Source organism: Hippoglossus hippoglossus, chromosome 15 (assembly GCF_009819705.1).
Source record: "Hippoglossus hippoglossus isolate fHipHip1 chromosome 15, fHipHip1.pri, whole genome shotgun sequence".
NCBI classification, from domain to species: Eukaryota; Metazoa; Chordata; class Actinopteri; order Pleuronectiformes; family Pleuronectidae; genus Hippoglossus; species Hippoglossus hippoglossus.
In genome coordinates, this window is record NC_047165.1 from 1,545,089 (window position 1) to 1,559,992 (window position 14,904).

General features: G+C 46.4%; 1 protein-coding gene across 1 annotated transcript in view; it reads left to right on the plus strand.

Moving 5' to 3' along the window:
* Positions 1-7,828, plus strand: part of LOC117775343 (homeobox protein Meis1) — an 80,648-nt gene extending 72,820 nt beyond the window's left edge. The window contains exons 11-13 of the mRNA XM_034608423.1: positions 62-151; positions 1,395-1,492; positions 6,941-7,828. Of these exons, the coding sequence (XP_034464314.1) occupies positions 62-151; positions 1,395-1,453 (149 nt within the window). The 3' untranslated portion in view covers positions 1,454-1,492; positions 6,941-7,828. The remainder of the gene's footprint in view (positions 1-61; positions 152-1,394; positions 1,493-6,940) is intronic.
* Positions 7,829-14,904: the final 7,076 nt, after the last annotated feature.

Sequence of the window (14,904 nt, forward strand, 5' to 3'; positions counted from 1 at the left end):
ATTGACCATCCCCTCCCTCCAATCCCTCCCTCCCTCCCTCTGTCTCCTCCTCCATCCACAGTAAGTCAAGGAGCTCCCTACAATCCAGATGGCCAGCCGATGGGGGGCTTCGTCATGGACGGCCAGCAGCACATGGGAATCAGACCACCTGGTAAGGCTTTCTCTGCGTGTCTGTCCCTTTCTTTCCTCCCTCGCTCTTTCCATTTTCCTTCCATTAGTTCATTTTCATGACTTTGTCCTCTTTTTCCCTCTTCGAGTCGCCCCTCCACCGTCCTTCCTCACATAATTTCACTCCCGTCTTCCACCTCTTGTTCTTTCTCATCCTCTCATATCTGGATGTGTCAGTGTGTTTCAGGCAGTGTCCACCATGCTTGTAGTTTATTCCAGCAGCCGCTCCTTCTCTGTACCTACACACAAGTGCCCTAAAGGAAAGCTGTACGGTGACCGTGGGATTTCATTGTGAACTGTGCAGCTTGTGCAGCTTCCACATGAAGATACACAGTGCACAGACACACATCATGTACACACACACACACACACACACACTGATACCTCCCCCTCCCTCGACACACAAACCAGAACAGGTGTGGTCAATCACATTACACAACCCTCTTCTTCCTCACTCCCTCTCTCTCTCTCTCTCCCTCTCTCTCCCTCTCTCACGCCATCACGTCTAATCCCAGAGTTTGTCCTTAAGCTCCTCTCCTCCTTCTCTATCCCCTGTTTTCTGGGATTCTCCCAAGTCTCTAACCCAATCTCAACCTCCACTCAAAGTCAGCAGGTTTGGATAAACTGCCAGGCTACTTAACCCCCCACCCCCACCACCACCACCTCCGCCGCCGCCGCCGCCCCGCCCGCCCTCGCCCTCCTCACTGCACCTCACTCTGCTTGTTTTTTAACCAGTTTTCTCCTCTGCTATGTCGTCTGTCGAGTTCCAGTCAGAGTGAAACCCATCTCCAGAATTTTTACCCCAGTGTTTCCTCTTTAAGTTTCAAACACTTTCTGTGTTACACATGATGCAATAACTTAAGAGGACTCAGAGAGCGTATGTCTCCGCCAAGGCCCAACAGTTAATAACATTAAGCACATGTAAATTATATTGTAGTTTCTGATTATTTATTTGGATCTGCTCTTCAAGATCCATGAGTTATTCTCTGAGGAATCAGTGAAAATGTTGAAAAACACAATATCTCACAACTATTTCCAGGTTCTGACCCAAACTGCTTCTTCAAGTTTTGTGGTGATTCCATCCGGTAGTTTTTGTGTAACGCTGCTAAATAACACAACATAACCTCCTCTTGTCTCTTTACACAAACTGAAACTTAGCATTACATCAACATACTTCACCGTGTTTTTGTATCAACCTGCTCTCTCTCTCTCTGTGTGTGTCACAGGACCAATGGGTGGAATGGGGATGAACATGGGCATGGAAGGTCAGTGGCACTACATGTAGCCCCGCCCCAGTTCGACCAATCGCAACACAAAGGAGGACGTAAGTACAAAATCGACACGCGCAGACTTGTACTTACATATTTATTTAACGTTCCACGTCAGCAGAGGCACGTCCACAGCGTTTGGAATGGGCTCTCACACTCAGACATACAGTTTATCCATGTTTACATTAACCACACGTCAGGAGCTCGTGCGTTTAGGTTCGAATCCAGAACTTTTCCTTCCAGTTTACTTTTACAACATATTTCAATCAAATGGCGACTCCTCCAAAATGATAAGTTAGAAAGTAATTCATTCATACTTTCCTCATCTCTTACAAACTGGCTCTTGTTTTTTACCAGGCAGATTTTTCTGTGTTACTCTCTCCCACTCTCGGTCGGGTGATAAGAGCATTTGATCACAACCTTGTAACTACGTGTATGTAACATGTGCGTGTGGGTGTGTGTCTGTGTGTGTGTCTGTGTGTGTGTGTGTGCTCTCACATATCCAGTAGCTACATCCTGCATATCAGGGAGGACAGGAAGGTTTTTCAGGATTCAAACCAAACAAGAGAAACAGAGGAGGAAATGCAGGGGAACAGAAAAACAGACAGTTTGAGCACATGTTCACAAACTCGTGTACGATGTACAAGTGAAAATCTGTGACGTCAACAGATCAACCTCAACCTCAAAATTCAAATAATTGAACAAATTTCTATTGAACAACTCTTCCTGGTTCGTAGAGGAGGAGGAGGAGGAGGAGGAAGAACGTGAATGGGGCAAGAAGGGGGGGGAAAGAGGAGTGACGACTGGGGTGGGGTGGGGAAGACTGAAGGGGGGGGGGGGGGCAGGTAGGACGTTGCCATGGCAACAGACTGATTGGCAAAAAAATGTAAGCAGTCGTCGCTGGTGCAAGGAGAAGGAGAGAGAGAGAAGTGAGTGCCCCTTAAGTGTCATAAATCTGCCGGGCTTCTGTTGATGCATGAGCCACATTAATACACACACTAACCAGCTAGAGGAGTCGTCTCCCCCGCCTCCCTCTCTCTCTCCCTCTCTCCCTCTCTCTCTCCCTCCCTCTTTGTGGTTTCTCTCTATCTCCTTCACAAACACCTTTATTCTCTTTCTCTTTAATTCTCTGCCTCTCTCTGTCTTTCTCTCACCTCCTCTCCCCCTCTCTCTCTCCCTCCCTCCCTCCCTCCCTCCCTCTCTCTCTCTCTCTTGCCCCAGGGCCAAATAGACTCCCACATAATTCTGGATGTATACCGGCTTGGTGTTGTCACAGTGCACAGTGTGTGTAAAGTGTCTGCGGGTCCAATCATTCTGAAACACCATTGTGTCTTGTGCTTGTGTGCTTTAGTGTGTGTCTGTGTATCATGTGTGTACCTGAATGAGTGTATTTATACCATACACAAATGTTCATATGGGAAATACATACATTTGTCCATGTGTGGGTGTGTGCACGCGCACCAACGTGTGTGTCTGCACAACTGTTTGTGTGTGTGTGTGCGTGTGCATGTGTGTGTATGGTAATAGGATTACTCCTGGCACAGGGAGGGGACACAAACTAGTGCAAAATGGAGGACATAGCCAGCAGGGTATGGAGCTTAGCTGGGCCTAATTGACTAGATCCAAATTAAATATGCCATCACCAGAGGTGTGACCAATGGATTTGACTTATTCGGTTTACAAAAATAGAGACCATTAACCCTCCACAGAATGTGCGTGCACGTGTGTGACAATATACCGCCATTTTTCCCTGTCACAAATCTTCACGACCAAAACAAAAGGCAAAAAGAATCCCACTTGGAACGGCATGTTTCAGGTTTGAGATGCAGGGAGACGTGGTAATAGAAAAGTCTTTTCAGGATGAGGCTTGTGTGCGTCTGTGTGCGTCTGTGTGCGTCTGTTTATCTGTGCGAGTGTGTAAACACGAGGGCTGGTTCTCCGTGTCCAAGCAGCCTCTTTCCAGCAGCTGCTAGCCTTCCCAGCAGACCTTGCTTTAAACAGCCTCAATTTGCCTGCTGAATCTCGTAATTGGGCCACCAGAGGAATCCTCTGCGAGACGGGCAAAGCACAGAGAAGACGAGTAGACAGCGGCGAATAAAAAAAAAAAAAGAAAAGCCAGAGAGAAAGAGAGGGGTAGACATCAGGAGGGAGGGGCGGATGAAGAGATGGCGAGAGAGAAAAGAGTAAATGACAAGAGGGAGGGAGGACGGGAGGAGGAGGGAGAGAAGAAGAAAGAATCTGGGAGAGAGATGGCGACAGAGACGCGTCCTCGTCTCCTTTGCGACTAATCGTTTCTTTACAGCTTCATCAGCTAGTCGTCGCTAGCTGCTAGCTCGGCTCCGTCAAATTGCTAGTTTCCTTTCTAGGTCAATTAAATGTAAGTGATGTGTTATATTCTTTCATGACCAATTAAATTAATAGGTTATTACGGGAGGGGGGGGGGGGGAAACAGTTATCTTATTTGATTAAGAGAGCACAGGTTCATTATATTTTATAAGCAATTTTCATTAGCGGAGTTGAGGTTTTGTTACCGCGGGGCTGAAACGAGCGGTTATTGTGCTGGGGAGTTCTCAGCCTTCCTACAGAAGGTGCTCCTCACAGTCACACTGCAACATTAGTTAAAACTAAAGCCAATTAGTCCTGCTTAGTGCAGAGCGTTATGCTTTCCACCCCACGATGATTACACAGCTTATATCCCCTTGCGAAACAATACACCTGTCAGCAGAGATGAAGCCCGGCCAGTGAAGCAGAAGCGAGCTGAGCCTTTGATAGCGACCAAAATGACTCTCGGATGACCCTTACCCCCTTTCCCCTTCTTTCGCTCCCCCGCTCTCCGTCTTCCGCGGAATTAGCCTGGGGTGGCCCCCGAAAACTGTAATTTTCATTTTCGGGGGACAATAGTTATCGCACTGTGGAAGAATTAATTACGGGCGCGGAGCGTATGGAATTTTTTTCCCGGACCTCTCTCCGCTCCGAGCTTTTCCCAAAATGTCGGGCAAAACGCTTGAGTGAGCGCCGCTCGTAACCCCTCTGCTGCCGGTCTCGGCTGGAGACCTTTTGTCCCAGGATTCATTGCTCCAATCATTAAGCACAAATTTGTTAACCTTCTGCTGAGGGGTCAAGATTTCCCCTCGCCCCCCCACCACCGCTCATCCTCCCACCGTCACCCCCCCCTGCCCCTCAACTTCTCTTTCTGCTGGATGAACTTTTGCTATTAACGAACATTAGGGGAGAGAGCTGTTCCTGATGAGGATGTTGTGCCCCTTGTATTGTCCATGTGAATGTGGGTCCCTGTTGATCCGGCCCCTCTGGAATCCCCCCCGGAGCCGAAGAATGGAGGCCTGCAGCTCAATGTATTGATTGGCTTATTAAGTGAAAAACCGTATTAGCAATGTGAGTCCTTTCAAGCACGCATAGTGTTTTATTACACCCCCGATGCTTCCGCTCGTTTGGGCCACAAAACACGTCAGTTATTAATCCAACAGATTCTCATTGGTTTTATTTACATTTTTAACTGTTAATGGTCGTTATTGTGATCTTTATTCACTTCGTCAGCCGAACTGTGACTTTGCTTCCTGAGTTTTGTTTTCAGTTCCAGCAGATAGAACTGTAATTTACAGATTATATAAAGATTCAGTGGATCGCTGCGTTAAGAGCGAGCACGCGCTGCATCACGCTAGCATTGCTAATGGCTCGCTGCAGTGCCGCAGGTTATGTCGCACAATGGAAAGGTCACGGGTTCGATGCCATTAGGTCCAGAAGGATATGTAACCCCTACCACTTCACTCATTGAAACCAAGCTCAGCTCACACAATGGCTCACTAGCCCAGGTGAAAACTGATGGATGAGGGGAATAACAAACGAAGGTCCTTGCTTTTAGTCGTCCATTGTCCTCCTGCCGCGGCACCTCCTTGTCCTTCTCCCTGTCTGTCTTTGTGTGGTGTGTAGTGGCCCTCGTGTGTGCGGCGAACACGTGGACGGGCCCCAGGCACTCTCAGGTGACGGGCGGCCGCGAGCCTCACTTCTGCTCTTTGGTTTGGACAACAATGGCCCCGGTTTCCCTGCAGTGACTCAACCACCTTCGGAGATGGATGGCAGCTATTGTTGGCTTTGAGGAGCGGAATGTAGGGAGAAGAGGGTGAGATGGATTTCTTCACATCATCTTTCACTGTCACCAGGAGCTTTGAGGGCTTGTGCAGGTTGGAGTTGTGTTGGTTGATACGTGACATAGGTCAGGTTTTTACAATTCATGACTTTAGACCCTTTCCTCCAGTTCTACACTTTAAATGTTGTAGTTCGCTGAAGTATCTTTATTTATTGATTATGTTTTCACCCCTGTCCATTTATCTGTTGGTTGGTTTGTTCGTAAGAAGGATTAAGCAAAAACTACTGGATGGATTTCTATGAAACTTGGTGGAAGGGTGTGGTACAGTTCAGGGAAGAACCCTTTAAATTCTGGTGTGGATCCGTGTCAGGGGGCGAATGTGAGACAGTGTGTTCCCCAACGTTTTCACCTTTTCCCTGGGAATATTGCATGGATCTGATAATGAAGCTCATTTAGGAAACTGATATCTGTGAATGTGTGAAAGTCGGTGCAGCTTGATTGAATTTGAACTGTTGGGCCTCGGTGGCGGCTCGAGCTCGGCTGGACTCACATTTTCAAATGCTGACTTGTTCGAAATTTAAAAGATAAAAATCCAAGGCTAATTTTAAATTTCCCCGTAGTCCACGTTAAACAGATTATCCAGGAAATGTTAAGCAGGGGACCTCGGTATCACTGCTCGTTGATCATGTGTGTTTGGTCTCTAAGTCCTCTCCTACTGTTAAAGTAGCATTACTGAGGGTGTAGGATTAACTCACTAAAGCCTCTGATGCCGTCTCTCTCTCCCTCATACGTCCACACGGCCTCGGCAGAGGGCAGGAGTCTGGATTCTGACCCAGATTAACTCCGTGTTGGGTTTGCAGGCACCACAGACGTGTTATTGCTCCTCCGGGGGTTTTATCAGCGGCTCCTGCCTCGTTCATGTAACTAGACTGTAACACGAGAGTCTGCTCTCTGAAGTCTAGTGTGATCTATTGTTGTATTTAATGAATGATTAATGATATCTCACTCGTTCAATAGTTTTCTTATGCAGTTAAGAGCGCTCGGTCCCAGCGGTGGAGACAATGGAACAACTTGAAAACATTTGAATGACTGAATCGTGGTGTTTTTGATTTGTTCGACCTCACGTTCATATCGCTGCTGCCAGGTGAGACCTTGTCATCTGCTCATCAGTTGGCTGTGAGTGTCTGTGAGTCCCTGAAGGACTGAGTAACTCCTGGCTCACAGTTAAAGGCTTTTCCACGACGACAGAGATTAAACTGTCTGACTTAGAAACCTGAATCCTCCCTCTGATCAGCCACTCACAGCGGGCTCCCATCCGCTCGCCAAACGCAAAGTCTCTCATGTACCTGCGTGAAACACTGATCATTTATTAACCATTTCTCATCTTGTCTTTGCTCAGAACTGCAGGGCCAACCGGGGGATAACGTGTCTCACAGAGGCCTACACGGAGCATGGGAACGGGAGCTTCCTGACGACTACAACCAACAGCAGCCCCTCTGTCAACCTCCAAGACCCAACAACATTTGATTCGGCTGATAATCTGCAACAGGGAAACCTATAATCCTTGTATCCAGGGATGGCGACGCACAGAAGATCAAACCTCACCCAACTCAGACGACCCGCTGTCCCGACAAACCCCTGCTTCTTCTCTGGTGGGCACGAGACTTTCCCCCTCTTGCCGGCCACTAGTTTCACATGGATTCCTCCGTGGAGAGTGATTGCGATTGCCAGAATAGATGACGAGAGACACACTGGGTCCTCTGCCTGTACCTTCGGCAAACGTGGCACTTGGTGATATTTTCTAGACTCTTTGGCAAACACAAGAGACTTCCTGCGAAGAGCACTCCACTCTTTGGGATGATGGGATTGGACCAAGGAGAAGCCAATGTCTGTATCTGACAGGACACTAACAAAGCAAAACAAGGTGCCCTTTAAAAAATATAGTGGATTGAAACATGGAAAGAGGGAAAGCAAGAGAAAAGAAATTAAAAGTATAACTATATCAGACCCTAGTTTGGGAAGCGAGTGGAGAAAGAAAATATACTGTATACTGTTGTAAAATTACGCTGGACTCTCACAAGAACTGGGAATTTAAGTATTGTAAATGCTATTGTATTGTTCTGCATATTATGTTGTTTCTAATAGATTTTTTTTTTTTTTTTTTTTTTAAAGGATGTGAACTTTTTTTGTTTTGTTTTTTTTCTGGTTTCTTTCCACACTATGTGTGTGCCGTCTCTCCATCATCAAATTTGCCCCCCCCCCCCCCCCCACCCTGCCCCCCCCCTCCCTCCATTCAATCACAAAGCATTTTTAAAAGAAAAAGTGAATAAACTGACGATTCGATCAGTCCATCATTTCTCGAAAGCCTTTATTTGGATGGAAAGAGAGCGTGTGATAGAGATTCAGATTCCTGTTGCGTCCACATACACACAGGGTACAGACACATGTATCACTGTTGCTGTGCCTACACCCCCCCTTACTCTAATTATGATTCATTTTGAATATTTTCATATCACTTGATTATATTTTCCTCTGCTGGTGGAAAGTTTTTTATTGGTGACTCTCTGACTGTTTTGGGGGACATGAAACTTTATTATAAATTGATGCATTAAACTCCGGACACAAGTTGAACGCGGTGTTTTGAGAAGCTAACTTTTGGGATTTTCGAGGTTCTTAATCCACTTGCCCGTCGTCCGGCTCTTGGTTGGATCTGTTCTGTGCCGTGACGGACACATAACGTAGGTGTCCACACGGCTAACGTCACGACAGGCTAACAAACATGATGCAGAGCTTTAGTTAATGTCTAAAAAAAAAAAAAATCACTGTGGATGGGAAACTGCAAAGTGTGTGTCCCGCAAAAACATGTTGTTTCCTGTTTTTCTCTGTCTTTGATTGAGGGCCTCTGAAAGTCTATTCCAGTGTCCTATTGATGTGTTTATGTCACAAGGCCGAGCACTTGCATGGCCAATGGATTCTCTCCCCCCCTCCCCCCCCCCCCTGTTTCATGCGGCCTGATAACAGGGAGAGGCAGAGGCTATGGGAAAACACCATTTATACTACAGTCAGTTTGGATTTAACCAGATGATGTAATGATCAACAGACAGGAGAGAATGTAAAAGTCACTCTGCGTGTGTGTGTGGAGTGTGTGTGTGTGTGTGTGTGTGTGTGTGTGTGTGTGTGTGTGTGTGGCAGTATGCATGTGAGGGGGTCCATGTGTGTGTGTGTGTGTGTGTGTGTGTGCATACATCCTTGTGTGGGTTATCAATGCATCCATTATCCATTGCTTCAAACATGTATATCGCACATCTTTAAGATTCCTTTGAAGACGTCTTGTTTCTTATGCTTTTACTTTGAAGGGTATATATGTGCATCTGTGTTGTAAATAAATACTTTTTTCTTCAAATAACAGAATCACAACTAGTCTCACGTTATCTTCCAGCACGTGCAGCAGAGAGAGAGAGAGAGAGAGAGAGAGAGAGAGAGAGAGAGAGAGAGAGAGAGAGAGAGAGAGAGAGAGAGACATTAAAACACACATATTACCAGTTGTTAAATAAAGTAAATCAAGCATCGAGGGATGATGTGAAGCTGAATCAGCCACAAACATTAACATTTGTACTTAAAGGAAGAGGCACTTAAGTTAACCTTCAGCCCATTGCTGTGGATAATGTGTATGGCTAATGCAGCCTTTATGCTTTATGCTGTAATTTCCTCACACGTGGAGCTGGGAGGCAAAGGGAAGATGGGCTCCGCGAATTATCCTTCGTTTAGCATTAAAATTAATTTAGGTAAAATTGCTGCAAACGTGTAAATGGGGGGATTAGTTCTCCCTCACGCCTTGTTGCCCGCAGTCAGAGGGACCCGCGCGGGGCTGTCTCCGGGAGACAGTGCGCGTCAGGAGGCTGCGAGGAGCCGAGCTCAGCCACTTTCAGTCCCAACTCTCTGTCTTGTTCCTCTTTTGGGTGAAAACAGCGAACAAGAGCGAGTCTGTTTCATCCGCGACAATAAACGCGTAAATCAATACTCTCCCCTTTCTCCCTCTCCGCCTCTCCTCCGCGCAACTATTGTGTTTTTACTGCCTTTGCAGAACTCAATGATATTTACACTAAAGAAGAAGGAGAAGGAGGAAAGACGCGCTCTTAAAAAACCCAGGCGACGTTTTAATTGCGTCTCCTCTCCACCACGGCTGGAAAATCCGAGGCTGTGAAATGTGAATTCCTGAGCCCGTGGCCGCTGGGAGCTGTGGAGACAGGAGGAGAAAGCCCATACTTGACTGCCCTCTTTAGGGAGGCCTGGTAACTGTCCGGGGCAGGGGAGGCTCTGGCGACGGCGCGCGGCACCAACGCTTCTTTTCTTTTACGCACTGGACGTAAACCGCACCAAAACGCGTCTGGAGTGAAAAACACAAGAGGATTTACAAAGAGCGCGGTGCTGCAGCAAAAAAGACCGCATTAAATAAAATATATAGAAAAATATACATGTTCATTTTTCTTAATTTTTAATATGAAAACCCCAATTTTTTTTTTTTTCTTGAAATGATTTAATAAAATGTTTGGAAATGAGGTGAAACAAATTGTTGCTTTCGCAGGATTTTCATCAGAGTATTTTGTTTATACGAGTTTTTTAAAAACATAAATAAATCGCTATACTGCTCATTAGAACGAAGAAATGCATTTGATTGAATTAAACAATTTAAATAAATGACTTTAAACGCTTCAGACATTTGGATTCAGTGCCTCGTTGAACGGGCTAATAATTATCGATTATTAACATTTGTTAAAACACAAATTGCACAGAAAATACTCTTTTTAATGACGTGGACTAGAGGAGCTGTGGCTGCAGAGCTGCTGGTCCCTGTGCATGTTTCGGGGCCTTTCTGTCTCCGCTGACCTACTTTTCAAACCGCTCACATGTGATTTTGGACTGTTTGCGTCTTGTTGCAGCTTTTACGCACGAAACTAGACGAAGTTTGACTTGTGCTAATTTCAAAATGCTGGCGAGTCAAAAAGTAATTTGGATTCACTGATGGTGCAGCTCGCTCCTGTCTCTCACACACACACCGCACACACACACACCCCCCCACACACACACACTGACCGCGGATGTGAACTGTCAGGGTAATGAATGGAGCAGAAAATGTGTTCCAGAGCGGTGGAGGTGCCCGGACAGGCCTCCCGTCTCCCTCCCACTACAACGCACATATCTCTGCGTCTTTGTGGTTGGACAGGGAACGTGGACAAGTAGAACCTCCGTGTTCTCTGCGGCGCTGCAAGCCGCGACAAAGCTCCGCAGCAGCAATGTGTGAGGAAGCTCATTAACCCAAACCGCCGGTTCGTCACATGGCTGCCGAGGCCTGCTCCTCTCGGTGCAGCGATCATTTCACACTGTTTTTTATTTTTCATTAAAACCAGTGCGCGCTAATTTCTGCGTCGAATATTTTTGTTTTTTGGTTCCAAATTTTCAAGCTGATATTTTATTTCTAAAACCGTTTTTTTTTTCTCAACAAGTTTCTACAACACTGGGTGTTTTATTTAAAAAGAATGAAAAAAAATTCGAAATCGCAGGTTAGAGCTTAATTTCATTTGACTACAAAAGATTTAAACCAAAACGAAGCGTTATGAATTATTTATTCTCCTCCAGAGAAGCAGAAGTTAAAGAGGTTCAGATAATGAAGAGCCAGAACTGCAAAGATCAATTCGTGCTATTTTTACGCAGGGCCACGATATCACGTTGCAATATTCAAACAGGCAACTTTGCATCGTTTCTAAAGCGAAGATCGTGACACAGGAAACACGCACGAGGGAGATGACACGTCCACATCGGATCTTTTTCTTTAATCGATACAGAAACCAGCAGAAAGTGAAGCGTCCAGACGCCTCCGCAGCAAACTTCGCACAAAACCCCCCCCGAAAAAAACCTGCACCTTCCAAAGGTCGCGCAGCAGCTGGGTCTGAAACAAAAGGAGGAAAAAGAGGGAGGGAGAGAATAACACAAATCTGTTGGTGGGGAGAAAGAGAGAAAGAGAGAGGGACTGTTGAGCGGGGGCCATTTTGGATGTCATCTGTCTCCTTGGCGACGGGGCCCCGGCCCTCAAAAGCCCCTTGGGCGCACGGATTGTTTGAGAAGAACCCGCTATTTTCTGCAGCATCATTTATCACTGTCACCACATAATGATTCCCCTCGCAGCTCCTTATTGATGTTTGTAATTGCATTATCTCATAAGGGGGGATGATCAATGGAGCCGAGAGGAGCATGGAGGGGTCAGGAGATGCCGGATTGCTGTTTGTCCATTTAATGCAGCCAGGCGCTCATTATCTGCAGCCTGTGCGCGCTCGGGCCGCGTTGGGTCTGCTGTCCTCTGAGGTTTCACAGAGAGGAGGAGGAAGAGGAGGAAGAGGAGGAGGAGGAGGAGGAGGAGGAGGGCAGCTCGTTTCATTTGTTTAACCCCGAGCCACTGCAGATAAAGAAAAAATGAGAAACGCAAAGAGAGGAGAGAGTGAAAGTAACGTGATTAAGTTTGATGTTATTATTCCATTAGGTCTGGAAAAAGGAGGTTTTGAATTAAAGTGCACGGCTCATGCAACGTGATGATTGGACTTATCAATTAGCCTCGTGCACGTGAGGAGCAACTCCAGGAGAGTGTGGAGGAGAAAAGGTTTCAGACACTTTTTACTTTGCTCCTCGAACAGAAATAGATTCTCAGGACGAGAGGGAGGCTGCTCGGTTCTTCTGGAGATGAAGTCATGAGATCAAGTTTCAAACTAAATGCGAGACCTCCCCCCCCCCCCCCCCCCCTTGAAAACTATGACCGGACCCACATCTTTACACATGGATCAAATCTCTTATCACAAGTATTTATATGTGCCTCTTAATAAGGAGGACACGTGACGTCTTATGGGACGAGGCGGGGTGGAATTCAATCTGCATATTAAAGTCATTTTCCAGTCTTCAGATAAATTATGTTGATCCACAGATTTTTTTCTCTTGACCTGACAGAGAAAAGGTTTCGTCTGAATTTACAAAGGAAAGAAAAGAAAAATCATAAATTATCTGTGTGACGTTTTAAAAAAATACTAATGTTCTTGGACTGAAGCTTTGTTCTTGACCAGTTCGGTTATAGAAACACTTTCCTCCTGGATGACGAGGCTCTGTGATCCTGCAGAGAAAGCCCCGCTCATCATGGCGCCCCAGGGGGGGGGGGGCTGTCAGCAGGTGGAACAGAAGTGAGAATATGTGGGCCACGGGGTTGGAGACATGCGCACTATTACGCACCAAACACGGGCTGTGGCACAAAGCACAGGCTCAAGCAGGCGGGTAACAGGTCCACGCTCCTGTGGCTGCTGTGCGGGTGAATTACGCAGAGCAGGGATCTCCTGCTCGGGAGGGTTTTGCGTGTTTTCTCCACTCCAGAGACGTCGGGGCCTTCCCTGCTCCTCCTGCTGCTCCTCCTGCGGGGAGGGAGACGCCGCTGGCAGCGCACCTTTCCAGCGTAGTGGAGCAAAACCGCGGCCGGTTCCTACGCAGAGAAGCTCCTGTCAGCACCTTCCTGAATATCCCCGCTCTCCCTTTGAAAAGTCACCTTGGCAGAGGCAGGCAGGCAGGAGCAGAGCCAGAGGAGCAGGGGGGGGGGGGGGCGGTGTGGGGGCTCCACAGCTCACCTGGTGAGGCCACATCTCCTCACCTCGCTCCTCCAGGCCACAGCCTACACCCCCCTCACCACTCGACCCCCACCTGCTGTACTGGATATAATAATGTCAGGTGCTGCTCATCTGTTCATATAAAGAAATAAGTTTAACACAAACACGTATTTACAACCGTTTCCTTATTTGCATCACACACATATCCAGTTGTTAAATTCAAAATTCCTCAGAGAAGATTTGCCTCAAACAGTGAGTCAGCTTCAGTCCCAGTGAGAAATGAAAAATGAACTACGGATTCTAGAGCAGGGACATATATCAAAACACTGAATTTAAAAAATCTGGAAAATGTATATTTATTTTCCAAAATATTTGTAGGACAATAAAACTTTAGGCTTATTCTGTCGCTCCACAAATAAAATATAATTCAAGCATCATCATCATGTATTTTACTTTACACTTACTCCATATGACCCTGTATGTAAACACATGGAGCCTCGTGCTGAGGAGTTGTGCGTCCAACCAGGAGCTGCGCGTAACAGCGTGGCGGCCTCCTGGTTCCTCCGGGTTCCTCCCGGTTCCTCCAGGTTCCTCCGGGTTCCTCCGGGTTCCTCCGGGTTCCTCCGGGTTCCTCCCTCGCTCCTGCGGCGGCCGGGCCTCTGGACGTAAACAGCCTCGGGAGCGAGTCCAGACAGAGGAGCTGGATTCCAGCCGCGGCACAATATCCTGATAAATGATTGGCCCAGAGCCACGTCTTTCATTAGTTTATTTATGTGGAGGCTGCTCCACCATTCATCACACAATCCAATCTGTGCTCTAATCTCTGAGTGTGGTGCTGGTGCTGCTGGTGGGGGTGGTGGTGGTGGTGGGGGGGGGGGGGGGACTGTAAAAAAAATTATTAAGTATAATAGTAAGTTTTATTATTTCCATTGACGGTGCAATATTACTGGAGAATGAAGCCGTCTTAATTTATTTATCATTAAGACTCTGGAATATGCAATAACAGATTCAACAATAGAATATTTTATCCTGAAGATCTTATTTATGATAGAACAGCATTTATCCCCCTCATTGGTGGAATAAGCTCCAGGATCCATAAACTACACATTTATTAAAATAAAAACTATTAAACTCGTGTTTGATATGATAAATGTTCCTCTTTCTGTGAATATATCTGTGTTTGATCAGTGTTATTGTCCATACTTTTGTTTTTTTTAATGTTATTTATCTCATGTTTTTGCTGTATTTATATATAAGATTGTTAATTTGTTTTTGGTTTGTTTTGGTTTTGCTCTTATATTTTTAGGCCATTAAACACATCCCATCCCCGGATGAGTAAATAAGAAACTAAATCACGAGACAACAAGTTAAAGCAATTAATTAAAATACAGAAATAGACGTTTTGATGACAACATCTGTATCTTTCAGTTAAAATAATCTTTTAATCTTCATTTTGCACGTGGGTGGGCCTGAGTGGAACCGAAGCTGTGAAGGGAAACGGTTTGTGAGAAACCTTCCCTCCGCTCTCCCACCGGAGGCTGTGAACACACTCGCGCTTATTCACCAGCCTCACAACAGAGATGGGCAAAGAGGAATGTCAGCTCCACGCGGCTCTCACCCTGTCAGCCGCTCGGCAGCCTCCAACCGTGACAACCTGCGTCTTCATCTGCTGCCCCGTCTCCAGTTCTCTACGTCTGCTGGAAAGGCAGCCTCAAGTGTGTGTGTGTGT